We start from the raw sequence: 25,944 nt of genomic DNA on the forward strand, positions 1-25,944 counted from the left end.
ATATAATCAGGATAGATTTGAGAAGGAAAGGGAACAAGAAATGATATTCAACTATTTTTGGGTCTGTGGAAATACCACCCGAAGAAAATAAAAATTAAGAGCTGGAAGAGACACACATAGAAACAATAGAAAAAGAAAGGAAGAGAGGTGAGGAAGAGGAGGGAAGGGAGATAGAGGTGAGGAGAGGAAGACGGAAGGGAGAAGGAGAGAGGGTAGGAAGGGGGAGAGAGGAGTAGGGGAGGGGTAAGGGAGGAAGGAAAGGGAAAGGAGAGGAAGGAGGGAAGAGATAGAAAGAGAAGGAGAGCTGGTAGGAGGAGGAAGAGAGGAGTAGGGGAGAGGTAAGGGAAGAAAGGGAAAGGAGAGGAGGAAGGGAGGAATAGAAAGAGAAGGAGAGAGGGTAGGAAGGGGAAGAGGAAGGAGTAGGGGAGAGGTAAGGGAAGAAGGAAGGGGAAAGACAGGAGGAAGGAAGTAGAGAAGGAAGAGAGGGAAAAAGGAAAGGGAAAGGAGAGGAGGAAGGAAGGGATAGAAAGAGAAGGAGAGAGGGTAGGAAGGGGAAGAGGAAGAGAGGAGTAGGGGAGAGGTAAGGGAAGAAGGAAAGGGAAAGGAGTGGAGGAAGAAAGGGATAGAAAGAGAAGGAGAGAGGGTAGGAAGGGGAAGAGGAAGAGAAGAGTACGGGAGAGGTAAGGGAAGAAGGAAAGGGAAAGAAGTGGAGGAAGAAAGGGATAGAAAGAGAAGGAGAGAGAGTAGGAAGGGGAAGAGGAAGAGAGGAGTAGGGGAGAGGTAAGGGAAGAAGGGGAAGGAAAAGAGGAAGGAAGGAAGTAGAGAAGGGAGGGAGGGTGAAAAGAAAAATAGGTTGATAACATAAAAATAGGTTGATGGGATGCTAAGCAAAGCAACCCAGAATGTATATTTTAACCTTTTATATGGAAAAATAAATATGTAAACGTGATAAAGATAAATAAGAACAATAACTATGTGAATGTATACCTATAATTCTGTATATTGAGAACAAAAAATAAAAAAAACTTTAAAAAAAAGATTCTCAAGGGGAGGTTCCTCCACTTGCCCCCACCCCACCCCACTTCCCGTTGCAACGTTTGGGTGTGGCAGGAGGGAGATTTCCACCAAAGGAAGCCGGGAGTTTGAAGGGTATTTACCCACCCCCAGTCTTTGCTCAGCCGGCTGATCTGATCCACCACCACGCTCTCCTGGATCTGGTAGAGGGACACGGCGGAGTTGCAGAGCTCTGGGTTGCCGCTCCGGATGGCCGTCAGGTCCAGCACGCACTCCGTGAAGGCCAGCATCAAGTTCAAGTGGCGCAGGGTGTCTGTGTGCTCCCTCTGGAGAGAAGCAAGCAAAAGGCCGGCTTAGATTTCCACCCGGGCTCGGAGGCCACCGAGGACGACGCAATCCTTGTGCGAGAGAAATTCGATGTGCGTCTAAGCATACAAGCCTTCTGTTTCTATTCCATTCCTGTCCTGTTGTGCTCTGTTCTATGGTATACTGTTCTGACCCCCCTCGTCCCACATCAACACACTCCGAGCCAAAGATAAGTTATGGCATTTAATTAACAGACAGACAGGTCCTTGGCAGCAAACCGGCACAGATAAGCCCTGGCAGCAATCCAGCCTGCCAAGCTCACAATAATGTTCTCCAGCATTAGTTCTTGCGTTGACTTCTGCACAAGCAGTCCTTTTATAGTCTGGAGAGGAGCCTAATGACCACCAGCTGAGTGCAATTACTTCCTGTAACTTCGCAACTGTTCCTTACGCCTATTAGCTCTTCGGTGCCGGGCATCCAGGAACAACTCACTGCTGGCGTCCGGATCACTCTCCCTTGTCTCCTCCCCATTGATCCAAGGCTCAGGAGCCTCCTGGTCGCCAACCAGCCTCTCTGCGCCCTGCTCAGAGTCGGAACCCTGTCCAGGGTCCTCCACGTCCTCCAGAGCCGACTCATAGGGCCCCTCGCTGTCAGAGACTGGTGGCAGCTCCCACGGCTCCTGCTGGGCCACAACAGTTCGCCATCACGGTTCTATTCTATTCTATTCTGTTTTCTCTTCTCATATTCTTCTCTTCCTATTCTGTTTTATTCCATTCTCTATATTCTAATCTGCCTTACTCTAGATTCCTTCCTTCCTTCACCTCCAAAACGGATTCTTGTGAAATGAGATAAAGACAGGCAGTCTTCGACTTACGACTCATAATGCGAGATCCAAAATTTGTTGCTAAGCGGGACAGTTCTCGTGTTTTGCCCCATCTTATGACTTTTCTCGCCACACGAAAGCGAATCGCTGCATTTTGTTTAAGCTCGCAGCACTGTTGTGAAGTGAAATCTGGCTTCCCCATGGACTCGTCGGAAGGTCGCAATAGGGGATCACGTGACATCCCCCCCCCGGGGGGGACACTGTAAACACCGTCATGCGAGCCAGTGGCCCAGTGACTGATTTTGATCACTGACCACAGGGATGCTGCAAAGCTTGTTCAGCGTGAAAAACGGCCCGAAGCCACTTTTTCCAGTACGGTTATTGAACTTCGGTCACTAAAAGAATGCGTCAAGAATTGAAGTCGCTTTATGCTTCCTGTGAATATTATCGCTTTTCAACTTGCCAAAGAATTGGGATGGGGGGGGGGGGGGGGGGGAGAGACGGAATGCAGAGGCTGCAGACTTCAACCGTGAGAGCCCAGCTGCCACCAAGGACACTCCTGCAGGTGTCCGCCAAGATGTGAACTGTTCTCAAAACAAGGGAACGATTCATAATTGGACAATGAGACCTGTTCAGGAGGAGGAGGATCAAATTTCAGGCCCTTGACAGATCTTTATGATGGTCGCAGAGTCCCGGGGCCATGTGATTCTGTTTCATGGCCTTCTGACAAGCAAAGTCAAGGGGGGAAGCTGTGTGTGTATGTGTGTGTGTGTTCCATCATAACTCTGGAACGCCTTGAGCAATTTCAACCAAACTTGGTACATAGATGACTTACTCTCTGGAAACAAATACTGTGGGGGTAAGACATTGCTAAAACCCCTCAGGGTATGTGTTCTATTAAGATACATCCTGTTGTGCCTTGAAATGGCTTCTACTGTACTGACGTAAAATGGCTTCTATCGTGCAGCTCAGTGGAGTTGCCATGGTAACAGCTTCACAGTACTCCACAGGGGGCTCCCTCTCTCTCTGGAAACAAATACTGTGGGGGTAAGACACCCCTAAAACCCCTTGGGGTGTGTGTTCTGTTAAGATACAGCCTGTTGTGCCTTAAAATGGCTTCTACTGTGCAGCGCAGTGGAGTTGCCATGCTAAAGGCTTCAGAGTACTCCACAGGGGGGCTCCCTCCGGTAAAGGGTAAAATCTAACATTAGAAATTACGTTTGGTCCGGACATTTTCAACAACATCAGAGCTTTTCCTGTCTAACATAGAATTAGGATAAATAAATACCGGGGAAACGCGATATTTAGGATTAGGATTAAGATAAATAAATACTAGGCAGTTATCAGCTAGTGTTGCTATCAATATTAGTTCTGGCAAAGATTGTGCAATTCCTTGGGGCTGGGTAAAGATTTATTAAGTGATTGGATTTTCATAGCCACCCATCTCCACAAGGGTCTCTCGGCAGCATACATCATAAAACACAAAAACAAATTAAAAACAATTAAAATGCCAAACATGTATATACCGCACCAAGCAGAACTGGAACAAGGACGCTAATGCAGCCGTGAAAGGGGACTTTTATTAAGACAGACGGGTTTTAAAATCTTGACATCAGCCAGTACAGGGAGTCCTCGACTTCCGACCACAATTGAGCCTGACATTTGTGTCGCTGAGCAAAACATCGGTTAGGTGGAGTTTTTGCTCCATTGCATGGCTTTTCTTGCCACTCTTGTTAAGTGAATCGCTGCCGTTAGTAACACAGTTGTTAAGTGGATCTGGATTCCCCGTCGACTTTGCTTGTCGGGAGGTCGTAAAAGTGGAATCACGTCACACTGCCAACCGTCATAAATACGAGTCAGCTGCTGAGTGCCTGAATTGGGATCGTGTGACCTCAGGGACGGTTGCAAGTCCCTGTTTTCGGCCCCTTGTTTAACTTCAAAGGGTCACTCAACGAACAGTCGTAAGCCGAGGACTTCCTGTACCCCATTAACCTCGCCTTGCAGTGTCTTTCTCAAACCCCATATACCTCCATCAAAGTTTCTTCAGGCAGCTCTGGAGCTTCGAAGCTGGGAGGCGAGGCGCCGTAAGGCATGTACTTCAAGCAAGGAGCTGCCTCCACTCCAGGGGGCGAGGACCCCATATAAATCCCAGGGGGGGAGCCCATCAGGATCCGGCCACTGGTAGAACAGAGAGAACCTCCGGAGCTGTTAGAGCCAACTAAAAGGCAGGAATTAGAAAAAAAAGACACATTACAACACACTCCATTAAGCAGGGGTATCAAATGCAAGGCTTACATCTGGCCTGTAGGGTGCTTAAAACCGCCCCCCCCCCCTGCCCCCGGCTTGGAAATATCAAAGGACAGGCCCGTGGTGCCTAAAGGGGCTGCATTCGGCCCTCTGTTCTGGCCTAGTTTAGTTTAGTTTTATTTGTCTTGTATGCCGCCCACTCCCGAAGGACTCCGGGCGGCTTACAATAAACAAGGGAGGGGGATAAATAAACAAAACAATACTTTAAAATCCACAACAGTCACAGTTTCCGTGGGGCTGGATATTTCGAAAGCCCCCGGGCCTGCCGGAGCAGCCAGGACTTAACGGCTTTGTGGAAGGCCGGGAGGGTAGTAAGGGTCCGGATCTCCACGGGGAGGTCGTTCCAGAGGGCTGGAGCTGCGACAGAGAAGGCCCTCCCCCGGGGAGTCGCCAGCCGACATTGGCTGGCAGATGGAATCCGGAGAAGACCTAACCTGTGAGATCTAATCGGTCTATGGGAGGTAATCGGCAGGAGGCGGTCTCTCAGGTACCCAGGTCCGATGCCATGTAGGGCTTTATAGGTAACGACCAGCACCTTGAAGCGGGTCCGGAGACTAATGGGTAACCAGTGCAGCTCGCGGAGGATAGGTGTGACGTGGGTGTACCTGGGTGCACCCACAATCGCTCGCGCGGCTGCGTTCTGGACCAGCTGAAGTCTTCGAACACTCTTCAAGGGCAGCCCCATGTAGAGCGCGTTACAGTAGTCCAGTCTTGAGGTCACAAGGGCGTGAGTGACTGTCTGAAGGGCCTCCCGATCCAGGTAGGGTCGCAATTGGTGCACCAGGCGAACCTGGGCAAAGGTCCCCCTGGTCACAGCCGACAGATGGTGTTCTAAAGTCAGCTGGGGATCCAGGAGAACTCCCAAATTTCGAACCCTGTCTGAGGGGCGTATAATTTCATCCCCCAGCCTAAGAGATGGAATACTTGGCCAATCTTTGGGAGGGAACATCAGTAGCCACTCGGTCTTGTCTGGACTGACCTAGGCTTCCCAAGAGCATGAGCTAATGAAACAGCCTGAAGAATGTGGGGTGCACAAGGTCCCTCCCAGCTCAAGTCTGATTAATTACTTTTAGAGGGCCCGTGAAAATATCTACAGACCCCTCACATCCTGGCCATAAATTGTTTCATCTCCTACCCTCTAAACAACACTTAAAGGGCACTGCACACCAAGACAACTAGACACAAGGACAGTTTTTCCCTGAACGCCATCACTCTGCTAAACCACTCCTTCCCACAACACTGTCAAATTATCTACTACGACTGAATTACTATTCTCCTTCTCTTCATTCCTAGTACCTCTCTCTTCCCACTTATGACTATAACCATGTTGCTTGTATCTTTACGATTTATATTGGTTTCTTCGTTTCCTAGGGCGATTTTATTGCTTATTAGTAACCTATGACTTTCACTAAACGTTGTATCTTAGGGGTTCTTGATGAATGTATTTTATTCTCCTTCTGTACACTGAGAGCATATGCTCCAAAGACAAATTCCTTGTGTCTCCAAACACACTTGGCCAATAAAGAATTGAATTCTATTCTATTCTCTATTCTCATCTATTCTCATTCTATTCTATCAAATTCTATTCTATAACCATGTTGCTTGTATCTTTGCAGTTCATATTGGTTTATTTGTTCCTAGTACAATTTGATTGCTTATTAGTAACCTATGATTATCACTAAGTGTTGTATCTTTGGATTCTTGATGAATGTATTTTATTCTCTTATGTACACTGAAAGCATCTGCACCAAAGACAAATTCCTTCTGTGTCCAATCACACTTGGCCAATAAAGAATTCTATTCTATTTTATTCCCATTCTATTCTATTTTTCTTGATGAATGTATTTTATTCTCATATGTACACTGAGAGCATCTGCACCAAAGACAAATTCCTTCTGTGTCCAATCACACTTGGCCAATAAAGAATTCTATTCTATTTTATTCCCATTCTATTCTATTTTTCTTGATGAATGTATTTTATTCTCATATGTACACTGAAAGCATCTGCACCAAAGACAAATTCCTTCTGTGTCCAATCACACTTGGCCAATAAAGAATTTTATTCTATTTTATTCCCATTCTATTCTATTTTTCTTGATGAATGTATTTTATTCTCTTATGCACACTGAAAGCATCTGCACCAAAGACAAATTCCTTGTGTATTCAACCACACTTGGCCAATAAGAATTCTATTCTATTCTTATTCTATTTCTATTCTATTATCCCTCCTTCAAACCACTGTTCCTCTCTGTCCAGAACGTGGATTTTGCTGTCTTGTCTTTCATATGCAGATGGACCTCTGAATTTTGGCCCAATGGGTTGGTTCTCCTGTGTGGTTTTCAAGGCAAAAGCACCTTTGGGACAACTGTGACCTGGATGATTGAGAATCCGCATAGAATCCTTCTTCTGCAGCTTCCAAGTCTCCTTGGAGATGAGAGTTGGCTAAACTCGGCCCCCTCCAGCCCGGCCTGGCCTTTTTCCAGAGAGAATCTGCTCGAGGGCCCTCGGGTCACTTCCTCACCTGACATCGTCCGAGCTCGGAGAACCATGTGGGTGCAGGTCGGAGGCGTGGCACTGTTTGGAGGGGATCCTACAGTGAACATCACTGCCCTGGAACTGGCTCCAACTGGCATGGACGGATGTCCTCCGGTGATGCCACAGGCCCCCGGAGGAGCTGGGGAGGAAAGGTTAGCCGGTTAGATCTCAAGAGAAGCTGGTATATGTTGCAGAATGTAGAATAGAATAGAATATGAATACAGAATAGAATAGAATAATAGAATGGAAGGGAGGGGAGGGGAGGGGAAGAGAATAGAGAATAGAACAGAACAGGATAGAATAGAATGGAATGGAAAATAGAATAGAATACAGAATAGAATAATAGAATAGAATGGAAAATAGAATAGAATACAGAATAGAATAGAATAATAGAATGGAAGGTAGGGGAAGAGAATAGAGAATACAACAGAACAGAATAGAATAGAAAATACAATGGAATGGAAAATAGAATAGAATAGAATATGAATACAAAATAGAATAGAACAGAATAAAGAATGGAAGGGAGGGGAGGGGAGGGGAAGAGAAAAGAGTATAGACACTAGAGAACAGAACAGAATAGAATAGGATAGAAAATAGAATAGAATGGAAAATAGAATAGAATACAGAACAGAATAGAATAATAGAATGGAAGGGAGGGGAAGAGAATAGAGAACAGAACAGGATAGGATAGAATAGAAAATACAATGCAATGGAATGGAAAATGGAATAGCATACAGAATAGAATAAAGAATGGAAGGGAGGGGAAGAGAAGAGAGTATAGAGAATAGACACTAGAGAACAGAACAGAATAGGATAGAAAATAGAATAGAATGGAAAATAGAATAGAATACAGAACAGAATAGAATAATAGAATGGAAGGGAGGGGAAGAGAATAGAGAACAGAACAGGATAGGATAGAATAGAAAATACAATGCAATGGAATGGAAAATGGAATAGAATACAGAATAGAATAAAGAATGGAAGGGAGGGGAAGAGAAGAGAGTATAGAGAATAGACAATAGAGAACAGAACAGAACAGAATAGGATAGAAAATAGAATGGAATGGAAAATAGAATAGAATAGAATAACAGAGTTGGAATGCTAGGCTTCAGAGAAGGGTCAACGGATTTCAAGAGGGGGTTGGTGACTATGTAAGGATTCTAGGCTGATCCCTTTTAATTCCACCTCCACCTTCCGCCACTCATTCTTCTACATTAGCCTAAATACAGGTGTTCTGACCGAGGCTTCCCAAGAGCAGGAAGCAAACTCCTGGTCCTTACAAAAACCTCTTTTATTACCGTATTTTTCAGAGTATAAGACGCACCAAGGTTTTGAAGAGGAAAATTAATAAAAGAAGTTTTTGCACTCTGCAAACTTCCCCAAAAGGGCCCAATTTTTGCAAAGATGGCCCCTTTTTCATTAAAAAAGGGGTTGCATAGCCTTTAGGAAGCTTATAGAGTGCTCCCGAATGGCCCCTCCCAGAGGAAATAAAAGAGGAACGAAAGGGGAGTGGAGTTTGCAGGAGACACTTAGTTTGCTAAATTAGTGTGAAGATTTGTTTATGACTCCCAGAGACTCCTAAGCCAAGTATTTTCTTGTACAGCACTCATGCTTCCCACACTGATAATGTTACCTAGTTGGGTCATGAGATGTCTGCAAAAAAACAACCAAGCTCAGAGAGCACCAAGAACACAACATACTCTGTTCCTTGTTTCCCCTTTTTATAAGGGAGGTGTAGGAGTTGACCAGGCTGAGACCGAGGGAGGGGTTGAGTGTGTCATTAGTCTTGAGTCCCTTTGCTGCCATAAGAGATTTACCATATTTTTTGGAGTATAAGACGCAATGGAGTATAAGACAAACCAAGGTTTTGAAGAGGCAAATTAAAAAAAAGTTTTTTCACTCTGCAGACCTCCCAAAAATGGCCCAGGTTTTTTTGAAATGGGCCCGTTCCCCCTCCCCAAAGGGCATGAATAGCCTCTAGGTCCATTTTTTGCTCATTTCTGCCCCCCCAGTAGAATTCTGCAATGCTCCTAAAGGCTCTGCATGGCCATTTTGGTGAAGGGGGCGGGGTTTTGGAAGGCCAAAAATGCTGTATTCAGTGTATAAGACGCACCCAGATTTTCAGCCTCTTTTTTGAGAGAAAAAGGTGCGTCTTGTACTCCGAAAAATACGGTAAGTCCAGCCCATCTTGAATTCCGCTGACTCTTATCTACGAATATGTTTTGACGGTTAGCAGTTCAGATTCTTACAGTGAGCATTAAAACATGTAATAAAACTAGTCATGGACACTGAAAGTAACAAACCTAGCTGAGATGGCTAAAATATCTGCATATCTCAAGGACCATTCCAACGAGAGATATAAACTGGAGTGGAGAAGATGGATTGACTATACTCAAAATAAATATGGGACTAAGAAATTCCAGATAGTTTATGACTGAAGAAACAGGGAATGATATAATCTGTTTAGAGCAAGCCTAGCAAGGAGGAGTTAAAGCTCAAATGAAAGATGATATTAACTTTTTTTAAAATTTATTTTAGAATGTGTATTGGTTCTGGGAAGTTGGGGGGGGGAGAGGGGAGGGGGGTTGGGGGGGGGAGGGAAGTAAATATTTGCAAAAGTTTTTTTTCCCCAAAATTTTCATTATAAAAAAAAAACCTAGCCATTTACGCTTGGTTCTTGATTTATTGTGCCTGACATAAGGTATCTTATGGTCCTCCCTGTTCCCCGTTACACGCAGAAGGTCGGAAAACCACCCGCGCATCCCTTCGCCTTACCTGTATCCATCGGTCGCTCGGTGTTAAGGCTGTCATTGCTGCCCTGGTAGAGCTGGCTGCTGAGGGCAGCCTTTGTTGGTTGATCTGACAGCTTGCTGGTACTAACGGACCTGCGAAAGGAATGAAGGATGTGGTTAGGATAGGCTGCGGGGTGGGGGTGAGGTCTCTGAATTGGAGAGGTGAACGTCTAGCGCAGGGATCACCAAAAACGTTAACTTGAAGACTTGTGAACTCTCAGAACTCAGCCTATCCATCAGGGTCATATGTCGAGGACTTCCTGTAGTCTATCTTTAATTGAGAGAAATAAGGTTATTCGTGTAAAAGAGCAGGACTTGTGCGACTCCATTTTTACACTTTACATAACACAAGCAGCTTTTGTAACACATTCGGTTAAGACCATATGGTTCACCGACAAATGCGCGCTCGACAAAAGCGCGCCGACGAAACCGCGGCGAGAAAACCGCGAGTTCTAAATCGCGCTGACAAATGAGCAAAGAAGTGCACCGGCAACAGCGCGCCAACAAAAGCGCGCCTTCAACAAACAAGTAATAACCGCGAGTTCTAAACCTAACCCTAACCTTAAACCTATCCCTGAACCTAACCCTAAACCTAACCCTTACCTTAACTGAAATTGCGCTGTTGTGGGCGCAGTTTTGTTGGCGCGTTGTTGTGGGCGCGTGTATGACTCGCGGTTTTGTCGTGCGCGCATTTGTCGGGTCATGAGACCATATACAGAGGGAACATTTAGAGCAGGGTTGTCCAAACTTGGGAACTTTTAAGACTGGTGGACTTCAACTCCCAGAATTCCCCAGCCAGCCATGCCCCTGTTCTAGGAGGAGGGTAGATGCTAACTTTCTTCAAGAAAATTACCCCTTCTCCTTGTGTATTGGTTCTCCAAGGCAGCCTCCTTATCTATGGAGCAGAAGGATCTTCCGGAGTAGCTAACTCCCTGCTCTGTCCTTCTCATTTACTCTCCAAGGATGGGCTTAGCTTTGAAGCAGAGAAGTGATAAACCAGTGTTGGAAGAAACGTCCTTCTGGGTTCAGTTCCAAGTGTGGGGAAAAGACACTGGAAATATGGAGGCTCTTTTGAAAGACGGTTTTTAATGGTGGAAAGGATCACATGCCTTGAAGATGTTGGGTGAAGAAGAAAATAAAGGGGACAGATGCTGAGAGCACCTGGGTTTTATACCCTCTCAGGGCTGGCTCTTCGGGTTTGAAACGGAGATGAGCACCGCCCCCTAGAGTTGGGAACGACTAGCACATATGAGCGAGGGGGAACTTTTACCTTTTAGAATATTTCATTCTTCTAGGACAGGGGTGTCCAAACTTCCTCTAAATCAGGGGTGTCCCGGACTTGGAAACTTTAAGACTGGTGGACTTCAACTCCCAGAATTCCGGGGAATTCTGGGAGTGGAAGTCCACCAGTCTTAAAAGTTCCCAAGTTTGGACACCCCTGATTTAGAGAAATATCAGAACTGTGAGGTTAATTGAAGAGGAGCAGGCCACTTCAAACTGAGGCCTAATAGGAATGTACTGGCATCAGTTTCAAGAGGTTGACATAAGGGGATTTGATTGTGCTTATAAATTCCTAATATGGTTGGAAGCGATCGGGGGCATTTCTGCAAAGAGATTTTTGGGCCGGAAACTGCTTAACTAAGTTGCCAAGATATTGTATAATACGTGTTGTATAATACGACTTTATGTAACACGGACATGTAAGGAAGTGGGCTGTCACCCCAAAACTGTATTTAAACTCTGTATCCAAAGCTGTCCGACATTCTCGTTCTATCTTTCATGATTGAGAATCCTTTTGCAAAAGCTTATCTTCAATAAATATGCTTTTTATTGGTATATGGTCTCCTTGCTCTTTGTTCCTTTACGAGATAGGTATTTCTTTTCTCTAACACTTGTGATAATATGAAACGTTCATATCACCATTATGTTTACATTCTCTATTTCCTGTTTTTGGCTTCTGTTTTCTAGTCACTTATAAATTCTATTGCATATTTTATAGAAGTCCGATTCTTCTCTTTCTTTTAGTTCCATGGTCATTTTGTCCATCTCTGCACATTCGAGTATTTTTCTAATTATTGTTTAGTGCTATTGTTATTATATTTATTAGACAAGGTAAAATCAACAGGAAGGTGATGCAGAATGGAGAACTATAAAGGCTAAACATGAATGCCGATACAGAAGGGCTGTATAATTACATTATATTGTTATGTATATATAAATTTTTTTGTTCTTGTGTTTTTCTTTCTGTTTTTAAAGATTAAAATGTTTCATTAAAAACTATTTGGAAAACAAAAAGAGATTTCTTTTCTCACATTAACACAGTCACAGATCTCAGCATAGAGGTGGGGTGGGGCTTGTTTTAGATAGCCAGGAAGCTCCAGTGGGCGCAAAATGCAGCGGCCTGCAGACCCTGGCATCCACACGTATCCCCTCTCCTGCGGGAGCTGCATGGGCTGCCGATTTGCTTCCGGGTGCAATTGAAAGTGTGCTGGTTGTCATCTTCAAAGCCCTTCATGGCTTGGGACCAGGTTACTTGAGGGACAGTCTCTTGCCGGTCACATTTATCCAACCCACCAGAGCAAGGAATCAGTGAATGCTGTGGTGGGCCCCATCCTCTAGGTCAGGGGTCAGCAACACTCAAAGAGCCACAAACGTCCTAACCGGAAGCTCAATTCTGAAGCCGACCGGGAGTCCAATTCCCCCACCATAGAGTCTCCTCCTAGCACAGCCTCCTTTTTCTTCTGCCGACTGGCACTCCAGTTCCCCCGCCATAGAGTCTCCTCCTAGCACAGCATCCTTTTTCTTCTGCCGACTGGAACTCCAGTTCCCCCACCATAGAGTCTCCTCCTAGCACAGCAACCTTTTTCTTCTGCCGACTGGAACTCCAGTTCCCCCGCCATAGAGTCTCCTCCTAGCACAGCCTCCTTTTTCTTCTGCCGACTGGCACTCCAGTTCCCCCGCCATAGAGTCTCCTCCTAGCACAGCCTCCTTTTTCTTCTGCCGACTGGCACTCCAGTTCCCCCGCCATAGAGTCTCCTCCTAGCACAGCAACCTTTTTCTTCTGCCGACTGGAACTCCAGTTCCGCCTCCATAGAGTCTCCTCCTAGCACAGCAACCTTTTTCTTCTGCCGACTGGAACTCCAGTTCCCCCACCATAGAGTCTCCTCCTAGCACAGCCTCCTTTTTCTTCTGCCGACTGGCACTCCAGTTCCCCCGCCATAGAGTCTCCTCCTAGCACAGCAACCTTTTTCTTCTGCCGACTGGAACTCCAGTTCCCCCACCATAGAGTCTCCTCCTAGCACAGCAACCTTTTTCTTCTGCCGACTGGAACTCCAGTTCCCCCACCATAGAGTCTCCTCCTAGCACAGCATCCTTTTTCTTCTGCCGACTGGAACTCCAGTTCCCCCACCATAGAGTCTCCTCCTAGCACAGCCTCCTTTTTCTTCTGCCGACTGGCACTCCAGTTCCCCCGCCATAGAGTCTCCTCCTAGCACAGCAACCTTTTTCTTCTGCCGACTGGAACTCCAGTTCCCCCGCCATAGAGTCTCCTCCTAGCACAGCATCCTTTTTCTTCTGCCGACTGGAACTCCAGTTCCCCCGCCATAGAGTCTCCTCCTAGCACAGCAACCTTTTTCTTCTGCCGACTGGAACTCCAGTTCCCCCACCATAGAGTCTCCTCCTAGCACAGCATCCTTTTTCTTCTGCCGACTGGCACTCCAGTTCCCCTGCCATAGAGTCTCCTCCTAGCACAGCAACCTTTTACTTCTGCCGACTGGAACTCCAGTTCCCCCGCCATAGAGTCTCCTCCTAGCACAGCAACCTTTTTCTTCTGCCGACTGGAACTCCAGTTCCCCCACCATAGAGTCTCCTCCTAGCACAGCATCCTTTTTCTTCTGCCGACTGGCACTCCAGTTCCCCTGCCATAGAGTCTCCTCCTAGCACAGCAACCTTTTACTTCTGCCGACTGGCACTCCAGTTCCCCCACCATAGAGTCTCTTCCTAGTACGGCGTCCTTTTCCCTCCACCTCTCCTAACCGAAAACCCTATCAATTGTGGAGCTGACCGGCGACAGGGAGCCGCAGGAGAGGGATGAAAGAGCCACATGGGGCTCCAGAGCCGTAGGTTGCCGATCCTTGCCCTAGGGAGATGCACCTGGTGGGACCCAGAGGAGGGCCTTCTCCATGGTGGCCCCATCTCTCTGGAACCTCATTCCCCCAGAGATTAGAATGGCCCCCACTCTAGCACTTTTTTGGAAGGCGCTGAAGACCTGGTTCTGCCAGCAGGCCTGGGGAACTCAAGAGCAGGATGGAGGCCATGGAATGGCTCATGTGAGGTACTGTCGCCAGGTGGCGGCAGCGGGGGTGGGGGGATTTTATTATATTAATTTATTATATGATTCTTCTTGTATTAGTTTTATTATTTTTCTGTGAGATTTTATATTCTGGAAGCCATCTTGAGTCGCCATGTGCGAATAGGCGGCAATATAAATTCCCTAAATAAAATCTCTCTATATAAAAATGGGTGTGTGTGTGTGTTCCAGCATAACTCTGGAACGCCTCGAGCAATTTCAACCAAACTTTGTACACAAATGACTTACTCTCTGGAAACAAATACTGTGGGGGTAAGACTCCCCTAACACCCCCCGGGGTGTGTGTTCTGTTAAGATACAGCCTGTTGTGCCTTAAAATGGCTTCTAATGTACCATGCAGTGGAGTTGCCACGGTAACGGCTTCACAGTACTCCAGAAGGGGGCTCCCTCTCTGGAAACAAATACTGTGGGGGTAAGACACCCCTAAAACCCCTCGGTGTGTGTGTGTTCTGTTAAGATACAGCCTGTTGTGCCTTAAAATGGCTTCTACCGTGCAGCGCAGTGGAGTTGCCATGCTAAAGGCTTCACAGTACTCCACAAGGGGGCTCCCTCCGGTAAAGGGTAAAATCCAACATTAGAAATTTGGTCTGGACATTTTCAACAACATCAGAGCTCTTCCTGTCTAATATAGAATTAGGATAAATAAATACTGGGCAGTTATCAACTAGTGTTGCTATCAATATTAGTTCTGGCAAAGATAAAATGGCTTCTAATGTACAACGCAGTGGAGTTGCCATGGTAACGGCTTCACAGTACTCCACAAGGGGGCTCCGTCAGATAAGGGGGAAAATCCAACATTAGAAATTATGTTTGGTCTGGACATTCCCCCCCCCCCCCAATCAATAAATACCCGGGCAATGCCGGGATATCAAGCTAGTAAATAAATAAAATAAATAAATAGCTGCTTTAAGAAAGTAGAGAATCAGTTCTTTAAAAAAAGTCAATGGAACCCCAAAGCTTCTTGGATGAGAAGCGAAACGTTTTCAAAGGAAAAAAAGAAAAATCAAGGGAACCCCGTTGCCTTTTGGCACAAGCCTGACCTGAATGGTAGAGAATCTACAGACATTTATTCCGTAAAACTTTCTCTGCAGGAGATAAATTTTTAGTAGGAGAAGAAAAGGCCACGAGCGAAGGAATCAAATCAAACCTTGGGGTTGTTCCTAATCCACCTGGGGTGATAAGAAATGCAAATCCCATTGTAAAAAAAGCACCATGCCAGGAAACAAGAGTGTTTATTCACACCCAGACTTTCTCTGGTTCGAGTGTCGGAAGTTAGCACCCAACCCCTCTCCTAGAAAAAAATGAAATATCCCGGGAAATATTGAAAAAGGCAGAATATTATATTTCCCTGGGTGCGAAAAGGGAGAAACATGTTTTTAAAGTAGCTCCATGCAGCTTCCTGCACCCCCGCCCCCCCCCCGGTCAATGAGCCATTAAACCTGGGCTAGTCTACTCTAAATAACAAAGGTAGGATTAGCCTTCTACTGAAACTCACCACATGGCATCTGGGAACTCAACCAAGCTCGGGACTCAAAAGACACACGGCCTACAAGTTAGTTAAGCCCCCTCCCCCCCGAGAGTCTGACAACCAATCAGAATACATTTCTTACACAAGAAAGAGAGAGGTGGGGGCGAACAGAGAGTATTAAAAAAACCTCAGGAATTCTCTCTTTACTCTCTCTTTTCTTCTTCACCCAACATCTGGAAGCATGGGATCCCCCTTTTCGGTTCAGGAGCTCAAGCCATGTGATCCTGTCCACCATTAAACCATCTTTCCAAGCAGCCTCTGTGTCTCCAATATCTTTTCCCCCCCACTTGGAACTGAACCAAGAAGGACATTTCTTCCAACATGAGCTACTCACTGTAACAAAGGCTGCCAGATGGAGAATAGTATTTTTGGAGCAAGTTCTTTGAAACCAGGTATAATGTCTAATGTCCCTCGTTCAGGAGGACTCCGGGCTTCCAGAAAGCAGCTTTTATTTTGCTTTTAAGTGCTTGACGATTTACGTGCGAGAACCAACCCATTGTGCAAGAACAGCAGCTGGAACGAGCTAGAAGGCAGCTCTCTCTCTCTCTCTCTAAATATATATATATATAGCTCTTCCGATCGATGCTGAATGCTTCAAGGCCTGACCACCGTAAATAGGGCGTAACAATTACAGCCCTTATAAAAATAATAACTTCCACTTATCAAAAAGCAAAGCAAAACAAAACACACCCAAGAACATTAAAATTCTTGTTAGCATCTCAACACGTTACACATTTGGTCCCAGGGCTTATCAGCAATCTTAAAACCTGAGTGATATGCCATCAAGCCGTTATTGTCATTGACTCTTTGCAACTAACGGAGATAGAACAAAAGGTGCTTTCTCAAACTTTTTTTCCCCTCTGAAGACGTTTCCCTTTTCATCCAAGAAGCTTCTTCAGCTCTGACCGGATAGTGGGGAAGGGAAGGATTAATATTCCTTGCAGACAGCTGGTCATTTGCATCCTTTTGGAGAGTTGTTGAGGCCACTTGGAACTTTATCTGTGTCCTCAGGGTCACCTGAGTGGTGCAAATGGGTGTGGAGACTTCTGCGACACAACCTTTTCAGCAATTCCAAGAAGGCTCCACACCCATTTGCACCATTCCGGTGACCCTGAGGACACAGATAAAGCTCCAAGTGGCCTCAATGATTTTCTAAAAAAGAATGCAAATGACCAGCTGTCTGCAAGTAGTGTAAATCAAGTGAAGGGTTAATACCACTTTATAAGGCCTTGGTAAGGCCACACTTGGAAAACGGCATCCAGTTTTGGTCGCCACGATGTAGAAAAGATGTGGAGACTCTAGAAAGAGTGCAGAGAAGAGCAACAAAGAGGATGAGGGGACTGGAGACTAAAACCTATGAAGAATGGTTGCAGGAACTGGGTAGGTCTAGTTTAATAGAAAGAAGGACTAGGGGAGACATGATAGCAGTCTTCCAATATCTCAGGGGTTGCCCCAAAGAAGAGGGAGTCAAGCTATTCTCCAAGGCACCTGAGGGCAGAACAAGAAGCAATGGGTGGAAACTAATCAAGGAGAGAAGCAATTTAGAACTGAGGAGAAATTCCCTGACAGTGAGAACAATTAATCAGTGGAACAGAAGTTGCCTCCAGAAGTTGTGAATCCCCCAACACTGGAAGCCTTTAAGAAGATGTTGGATAGCCATTTGTCTGAAACGGTACAGGGTTTCCTGCCTAGGCAGGGGGTTGGAGTAGAAGACCTCCAAGGTCCTTTCCAACTCTGCTATTGTATTGTATTGTAAATCTTTCCTTTCCCCACCATCCAGTCAGAGCTGAAGAAGCTTCTTGGATGAGAAGCGAAACATCTTCAAAAGAAAAAACAAAAAAGTCCAGTGGCCTACTGAAAAAAGCCCCTTTGGGACAACCAAAGAGACACAGGAGAATTTCTTCAGTCTTTTAGCTACGCAATTTGGGATGAGGATCCTTTGAATGGTTGTGGGAGTAGGAATGGATTTCCAGAGGGAAAAAAAATGCAGACTACAGGAACCATTTGCACCACTCAGTTGATCCTGAAGACACAGGTAAAGCTCCAAGTGGCCTCAATGACCCTTTAAAAAGGCTGCAAATGACCAGCTGTCTGCAAGGAGTGTAAATCCTTCCCTTCTCCACCATCCAGTCAGAACTGAAGAAGCTTCTTGGATGAGAAGCAAAACGTCTTCAAAGAAAAAAACCAGAAAGTCCAGATGCCTGTTGGGGAAAAAAGCACCTTTGGCCTGACCTGAATGATGAAGAATCTCCGTAGACATTTAATCTAGATAGATTTTCCCCATGATGGTTTGCCCATCACCTGGTTCTTCAGACCAGTGAAACGGAGTCTATCCACCTGGCCTCCTAAACCATAGCAAGCAAATAACGGGCCAGCAACTTTTAAGCCTGTAGGACTTCAACTCCCAGAATTCTCCAGCCAGCAACTTTAAGCCTGGAGGACTTCGAAAGCTGGCTGGGGAATTCTGGGAGTTGAAGTCCTCCAGGCTTAAAGTTGCCAAGGTTAAAGCCCCTCCTGTAGAATGTAGGACACGGATCAGTTACCTGCCAAAAGCCGTCTTGCTGTGTTGATCTCTCCCCTGCTTGTCGCTACTCTGCGCGGCGTGGAAGGGCGCGAGATCTCTGACCTCTCCCATGTCCTTCGGCTGCGGCAGCAAGAGATCCGAGGGCGCCTGCCGGCTGATGAGGCCCACCAAATTTGAAGACGCTTGGGTCTTGGGGATTTTGAAAGGAGCCGTCGCCTATCGGAAAAGCATAAAAAGAATCAATGATGCCTTCCTGAATTTTAAATGACAGATGGTCATTTTTTAAAATCATTATTATATTCATCATAATATTATTAACAATATAACTACATATCAATATAATTACAATAGTACATAGCATCTTCACCATCAAATTCTCTCCACATTAACATTTCCTCTTTTTCCAATCTCCTCCTTTCTAACTTCTGTTTCTGTTGTCTAACCACTGGTAAAATACATCCTACGTCAAAAAATATTCAGTTTCTTCTTTATCCTTCATAATGAGCATTAATCTGTCCATTTCTGCACATTCTAATATTTTCTTAATTACACTCTCATCGGTTGAATACAATACAATACAATAGAAGAGTTGGAAGGGACTTTGGAGGTCTTCTAGTCCAACCCCCTGCCTAGGCAGGAAACTCTATACCGTTCCAGACAAATGGCTATCCAACATCTTCTCAAAGACTTCCAGTGTTGGGGCATTCACAACTTCTGGAGGCAACTTCTGTTCCACTGATTCATTGTTCTGTCAGGAAATTCCTCCTCAGTTCTAAGTTGCTTCTCTCCTTGATTAGTTTCCACCCATTGCTTCTTGTTCTGCCCTCAGGTGCCTTGGAGAATAGCTTGACTCCCTCTTCTTTGTGGCAACCCCTGAGATATTGGAAGACTGCTATCATGTCTCCCCTGGTCCTTCTTTCTATTAAACTAGACCTACCCAGTTCCTGCAACCGTTCTTCATATGTTTTAGCCTCCAGTCCCCTAATCCTCTTTCTTGCTCTTCTCTGCACTCTTTCCAGAGTCTCCACATCTTTTCTACATCTTCTTCAAGACTTCCAGTGTTGGGGCATTCACAACTTATGGAGGCAACTTCTGTTCCACTGATTCATTGTTCTCACTGTCAGGAAATTCCTCCTCAGTTCTAAGTTGCTTCTCTCCTTGATTAGTTTCCACCCATTGCTTCTTGTCCTACCCTCAGGTGCTTTGGAGAATAGCTTGACTCCCTCTTCTTTGGGGCAACACCTGAGATATTGGAAGGCTGCTTTCATGTCTCCCCTAATCCTTCTTTTCATTAAACTAGACCTATCCAGTTCCTGCAATTGTTCTGAAGCCGCTGGCCCACATCTCATGTGGCTTATGGTCACTCATTCGCACTCTCACTGCTATGGTCAATAGCCACACTCAATCACTTCCCAAAAGAGCATGGAGGGACAACCAGTTCTTTAGAATAGACAGAGATCCAGTGAATTTTAAATAGCAGCAAAAACTTTGCTGATTACAATGTACACTGTAACGGTGGCAACTGTGAGAGGGATCTTGGAGTCCTAGTGGACAACCATATAAATAGAAGCCAGAAGCAGCTGCCAAAAAAGCCAACACAGTTCTAGGCTGCATCAACAGAGGGAGAGAATCAAGATCACGTGAAGGGTTAATACCACTTTATAAGGCCTTGGTAAGGCCACACGTAGATGTAGAGAAGTTGCTGAGACTCTAGAAAGAGTGCAGAGAAGAGCAACAAAGATGATTAGGGGACTGGAGACTAAAACATATGAAGAACGGTTGCAGGAACTGGGTATGTCTAGTTTAATGAAAAGAAGGACCAGGGGAGACAGGATAGCAGTCTTCCAATATCTCAGGGGTTGCCACAAAGAAGAAGGAGTCAAGCTACTCTCCAAGGCACCAGAAGGCAGAACAAGAAGCAATGGGTGGAAACTAATCCAGGACAGAAGCAACCTGGAACTAAGGGAGAATTTCCTGACAGTGAGAACATTTAACCAGTGGAATAGCTTGCCACCAGAAGTTGTGGGTGCTCCATGATTACTGGAGGCTTTATTTTATTTTTTTATTTATTAGACACATTTATATGCTGCCCAATTCCGAAGGAGAGAGTGGAGAACCCCATGTCTGAAATGATACAGGGTCTCCTGTACCAGGGGCTGGACTAGAAGATCTCCAAGGTCCTTTCCAAGTCTGTTATTCTAATCATGAGATTGGACACCCCTTTGTCTGAAATGGTAAAGGGTTCCCTGCTTTAGCAGGGGGTTGGACTAGAAGACCTCCATGGTCCCTTCCAACTCGGTTATTCCCTTTCATTAGCTTTCTGTCCCGCCTACACACACACACACACACACACACACACACACACACACACACACACACTCATCCACACTTACCCACATCCTTCTCAGTGAGGCTGTTGGGCACTAGCCAGAGTCTGGATCCAAGGACCACTTGAAGAGTGGGTGGCTTTTATCCCCCCCAAAAATCCTTGCTTAGTTGAGTTCCCAACTCTTGCAGCTACCTCTGGGGAGTGGATTCCAACAGTCTGGGAAGGACTGATGGGATTTGGGGAGGGGCTTCCCATGTGCTCCAACCCTTTTGTCTGGGTCAGGTGACTCAGGTTTCTTTCCTTTGTTTCTTTAAGGACTTGGTTCCTTCTTATCTATCCCCTGAAGGGGTCTTGGGGGTGGGGAGAGGAGATGCTTGGCTTCCTGCCGGCCTGCCTGCTTTGGCTTTTAAGCCTGGCAGCTGCAGGCTAGTCTCCCAAGGGGCAAACCAGGGGATGGGAAGAGTTCCAGCACCGCCTTAGTCACGAAAGCCAATTGGGTGACTTTGGGCCAATCACCAGGAGACAGTGAGTTCTAGTTCCACCTTAGGCATGAAAGCCATCTGGGTGACTTTGGACCAATCACCAGGAGACAGTGAGTTCTAGTCCCACCTTAGGCATGGGTGAATTTGGGTCAATCACCAGGAGAGAGTGAGTTCTAGTCCCACCTTACGCGTTAAAGCCATCTGGGTGACTTCGGGTCAATCACCAGCAGAGAGTGAGTTCTAGTTCCACCTTAGGCATAAAAGCTGGCTGGGTGACTTTGGACCAATCACCAGGAGACACTGAGTTCTAGTTCCACCTTAGGCATGAAAGCCATCTGGGTGACTTTGGACCAATCACCAGGAGACAGTGAGTTCTAGTCCCACCTTAGGCATGGGTGAATTTGGGTCAATCACCAGGAGAGAGTGAGTTCTAGTCCCACCTTACGCGTTAAAGCCATCTGGGTGACTTCGGGTCAATCACCAGCAGAGAGTGAGTTCTAGTTCCACCTTAGGCATAAAAGCTGGCTGGGTGACTTTGGACCAATCACCAGGAGACACTGAGTTCTAGTTCCACCTTAGGCATGAAAGCCATCTGGGTGACTTTGGACCAATCACCAGGAGACAGTGAGTTCTAGTCCCACCTTAGGCATAAAAGCTGGCTGGGTGATTTTGGGTCAATCACCAGGAGACAGTGAGTTCTTAGCTACTTTCAGTTTTCCATGAGGCCGGATATTACAGGTAATCCTCAACCTACAACAGTTCTTTTAGTGACCATTTGAAGTTACATTTGTAGTCTTCAATTTATAACAGTTCATTCTTGTGACGGCTGCAGCATCCCTGTGGCCAGGGGGTCAAGATTTGGGCGCTTGGCAGCTGGCATGAATTTATGAGAGCTGGGCTGTCCCAGGGCCATGCCATCCCCTTTCTGCGACTGTCTGACAAGCCAAAAGTCAATGGGAAAAGCCAGAGTTGTGCAATGACTGCACGATTCACTTAATAACTGCAGTGACTTGCTTAACAACGGTGGGGGAAAAGTCATAAAATGAGGCAAAAGCCATGAACATCTGTCACCCAGCTGGCTTTCATGTTAAAGGAGGGACTAGAACTCACAGTCTCCCGGTGATTGGCCCAAAGTCACCCAGCTGGCTTTCATGTTAAAGGAGGGACTAGAACTCACAGTCTCCCGGTGATTGGCCCAAAGTCACCCAGCTGGCTTTCATGTTAAAGGAGGGACTAGAACTCACAGTCTCCCGGTGATTGGCCCAAAGTCACCCAGATGGCTTTCATGTTAAAGGAGGGACTAGAACTCACAGTCTCCCGGTGATTGGCCTAAAGTCACCCAGATGGCTTTCATGTTAAAGGAGGGACTAGAATTCACAGTCTCCCGGTGATTGGCCCAAAGTCACCCAGCTGGCTTTCATGTTAAAGGAGGGACTAGAACTCACAGTCTCCCAGTGATTGGCTCAAAGTTACTCCGCTGACTTCTACTCGAGGGCAGGACTACAACTCATAGTCTCCTGGTGATTGGCCCAAAGTCACCCATGTTAGGAATATAATCTAACTGTTGGGTTGGCAATATATAAATCATGTAGCAATGCTGTACCTGTTTCTTTAAATCATACTGTAAATGTGATTGGTTGCTGTTTCCTCAATCGGCCATAAGAGGGAGCCAGAACGACTGTTAGCTCTCTGTTCGTTAGATGCTGGGCTGATCTGATCTGAGTGTTTTGGAAGCTGGCTGTTAGAAAGTGCCTTGAGCTATTGTAAGTTTTGCAACTGTTAGCAAACTTTGTGTACCGAACTGATTATATGATACTTGACTATGTTAGTTTGGATTATCCCTTAACTGAAAGACATTGATGACTGACTGTCTTATCCTTGGACTGTTTGATGGACTCTGATACCTCTATTTCCATGAAAGTAAAAGCTTATTTAAACTGTCTCTGTATGCTGGTTTGTGTGTTCTCCAACACAACTCTCCCAACGCTCCGCTGAACGCACTCGCTCTCCCAACGGGGAGCTTACCTAACAACCTAGCTGGCTTTCGTGCCTAAAGCAGGACTAGAATTCCCCATCTCCTGGTGATTAGCCCAGAGTCACCCAGTTGGCTTTCATAACTAAGGATGGGCTAGAATTCACGGTCCCCTACTGGTGCCTTCACCATGGAACCAAACTGCTAATCTGCACAGCATCTTCTCACACTCACCTTTGTGGGGGAGCCAATGATAGTCGGCAGGGGAGTTTTGAAGGGCCAGTCCGAGCTCCTTGGAGATGACCCCATGTGTTTGGTGGGCGAGGTCCCCAGACTGACCGGTCGGGTGGGCTGGGGCGAATGGCCGTAGCTGCAGCCTGTGTAGGATGGGCAGATGGGATCGGAATGCTGCTTCCGAAGCTTCTGCTTATTCTGGTAAATGTCCGTCAGGGTGGGCGTGTTTTGCAGTCGAGCTCCTGTCAACAGGAGGGACTGTGGAGACTGGGACTGCGTTGCCGAGGAACCTGGCAGGGAGGAAGAGAAATATTAGGGGATTTGGGGCATCTGGTCAACCACGGACTTGCATCCGCATTTTTCAGCCCTGGCAACTGTTAGATGGATGGCATTTTGCTCCAAGAATTCCCCAGCCAGCCTGCTTTAAGGTGGGTGGACTTCCACTCCCAGAATTCCCCAGCCAGCAGGCTTTGAGATGGGTGGACTTCCACTCCCAGAATTCCCCAGCCAGCAGGCTTTGAGATGGGTGGACTTCCACTCCCAGAATTCCCCAGCCAGCAAGCTTTGAGATGGGTGGACTTCCACTCCCAGAATTCCCCAGCCAGCAGGCTTTGAGATGGGTGGACTTCCACTCCCAGAAATCCCCAGCCAGCATGCTTTAAGAGGGGTGGACATCCACTCCCAGAATCCCCCATCCAGCCTGCTTTAAGAGGGGTGGACTTCCACTCCCAGAATCCCCCAGCTGGCATGCTTTAAGAGGGATGGACTTCCACTCCCAGAATTCCCCAGCCAGCCTGCTTTAAGAGGGGTGGACTTCCACTCCCAGAATTCCCCAGCCAGCATGCTTGAAAATTGGTGGACCTCAAGTCCCAGAATTCTAAGCTAAGTTCTCAGTTAACTCTAACTCCCAGAATGCTTTAAGATGGGTGGTCTTTCACTTCCAGAATTCCCCAGCCAGCCTGACAACTGACGTACACCCATTTAAAAGCATTCTGGCTGGGGAATTCTGGGAGCTGAAGCCCACCCATCTTGAAGTCCCAAATTTCAAAATACATTGTGTTCTGCCCTTTACCTGAAGTTTTATTCTTCCAGACTAACATTTGTGGCAGTTCATGTCTCCAAACCTTAGCCGGTAAATCCCTGCTGAGACACCCCCAAAAGCAAACTAGGATCACGTTTCCCCCTTTTCTTTTTGGACCTGGGGGAGTAATGCATACAGCCCTACAGACCATCTGTCTTGCCCAGATGTTTTTTTAAAAGCAGCTCCTTTGAACAGGTGCTTTCCAGAGGCACTGGAATTGACAGAATAAATCAGAACAACAGGGTTGGAAGGGACCTTGGAGGTCTTCTAGTCCAGCCCCCTGCTTTAAGGCAGGAGAGTCTGTATCATTACAGACAAATGGCTGTCCAGTCTCTTCTTAAAAACCTCCAGTAATGGAGTACACACAATTTCTGGTGGCAAGCTGTTCCACTGGTTCATTGTCCTCACTGCTAGGAAGTTTTTTCTTAGTTGCAGGTTGCTTCTCTCCTTGATTAATTTCCATCCATTTACCTTCCTTCCTGCCCCCCATCTTTCCATCCTTCCTTTCCTTCCTTCCCTCCTCTTCCCCATCTTTCCTTCCTTCTCTCTCTCCCTTCTTCCCATCCATCCATCCATAGAATAAAGAGTTGGAAGGGACCTTGAAGGTCTGCTAATCCAGCCCCCTGCTCAAGCAGGAGACCCCTGCCATTTCAGATAAGTCTAGTCTCAACTTCTGGTGGCAAGCTGTTCCACCGGTTAATTGTTTTCATTGTTAGGAAGTTTTTTCTTAGTTCCAGGTTGCTTCTCTCCTTGATTAATTTCCATCCATTTACCTTCCTTCCTCCCCCCCCATCTTTCCATCCTTCCTTTCCTTCCTTCCCTCCTCTTCCCCATCTTTCCTTCCTTTCTTCTCTCCCTCCCTTCTTCCCATCCATCCATCCATCCATCCATAGAATAAAGAGTTGGAAGGGACCTTGAAGGTCTCCTAATCCAGCCCCCTGCTCAAGCAGGAGAGCCCTGCCATTTCAGATAAGTCTAGTCTCAACTTCTGGTGGCAAGCTGTTCCACTGGTTAATTGTCCTCACTGTTAGGAAGTTTCTATTTAGTTCCCGGTTGCTTCTCTCCTTGAATAGTTTCCATCCGTTGCTTCTTGTCCTGCTTTGGAGAATAAGTTGACCCACTTTTCTTCTTTGGGGCAGCCACACAAATATTGGAAGACTGCTATCATGTCTCTCAGCAACAGTGAGAACTGGACATGGAACCACTGATTGGTTCAAAAGGAGTCCGGCAAGGCTGTATACTGTCGCCCTGCTTATTTAACGTATTTATTTATACGGAGTACATCATGAGAAAGGCGGGGCTGGATAATCAAAAATTGGAATTAAGATTGCTGGGAGAAATATCAACAATCTCAAGATATGCAGACAATGCCACTCTAAGGGCAGAAAGTGAAGAGGAACTAAAGAGCCTCTTGATACGGGTGAAGGAGGAAAGTGCAAAAGTTGGCTTGAAACTCAACATTAAGAAGACTAAGATCATGGCATCCGGCCCTCTCAATTCCTGGCAAATAGCTGGGGAACAAAGGGAGGGAGTGACAGACTTTAGTGACCGAGGTGGTGCAGTGGTTAGAGTGCAGTACTGCAGGCCACTTCAGCTGACTGCTATCTGCAGTTCAGCGGTTCAAATCTCACCGGCTCAAGGTTGACTC

At 46.3% G+C, this 25,944-nt stretch overlaps 1 protein-coding gene across 2 annotated transcripts in view; it reads right to left on the bottom strand.

Moving 5' to 3' along the window:
* ULK2 (unc-51 like autophagy activating kinase 2) overlaps positions 1–25,944 on the bottom strand; it is a 149,578-nt gene that overhangs the window by 13,110 nt on the left and 110,524 nt on the right. For both annotated transcript variants that reach the window (XM_032215046.1, XM_032215047.1), the window contains 6 exons: positions 23,216–23,505; positions 18,218–18,414; positions 9,761–9,870; positions 6,972–7,124; positions 4,171–4,361; positions 1,162–1,340 (listed from right to left, as the gene is read on the bottom strand). In XM_032215046.1, the coding sequence (XP_032070937.1) occupies positions 1,162–1,340; positions 4,171–4,361; positions 6,972–7,124; positions 9,761–9,870; positions 18,218–18,414; positions 23,216–23,505 (1,120 nt within the window). The remainder of the gene's footprint in view (positions 1–1,161; positions 1,341–4,170; positions 4,362–6,971; positions 7,125–9,760; positions 9,871–18,217; positions 18,415–23,215; positions 23,506–25,944) is intronic.

This window comes from Thamnophis elegans, chromosome 4 (genome assembly GCF_009769535.1).
Source record: "Thamnophis elegans isolate rThaEle1 chromosome 4, rThaEle1.pri, whole genome shotgun sequence".
NCBI classification, from domain to species: Eukaryota; Metazoa; Chordata; class Lepidosauria; order Squamata; family Colubridae; genus Thamnophis; species Thamnophis elegans.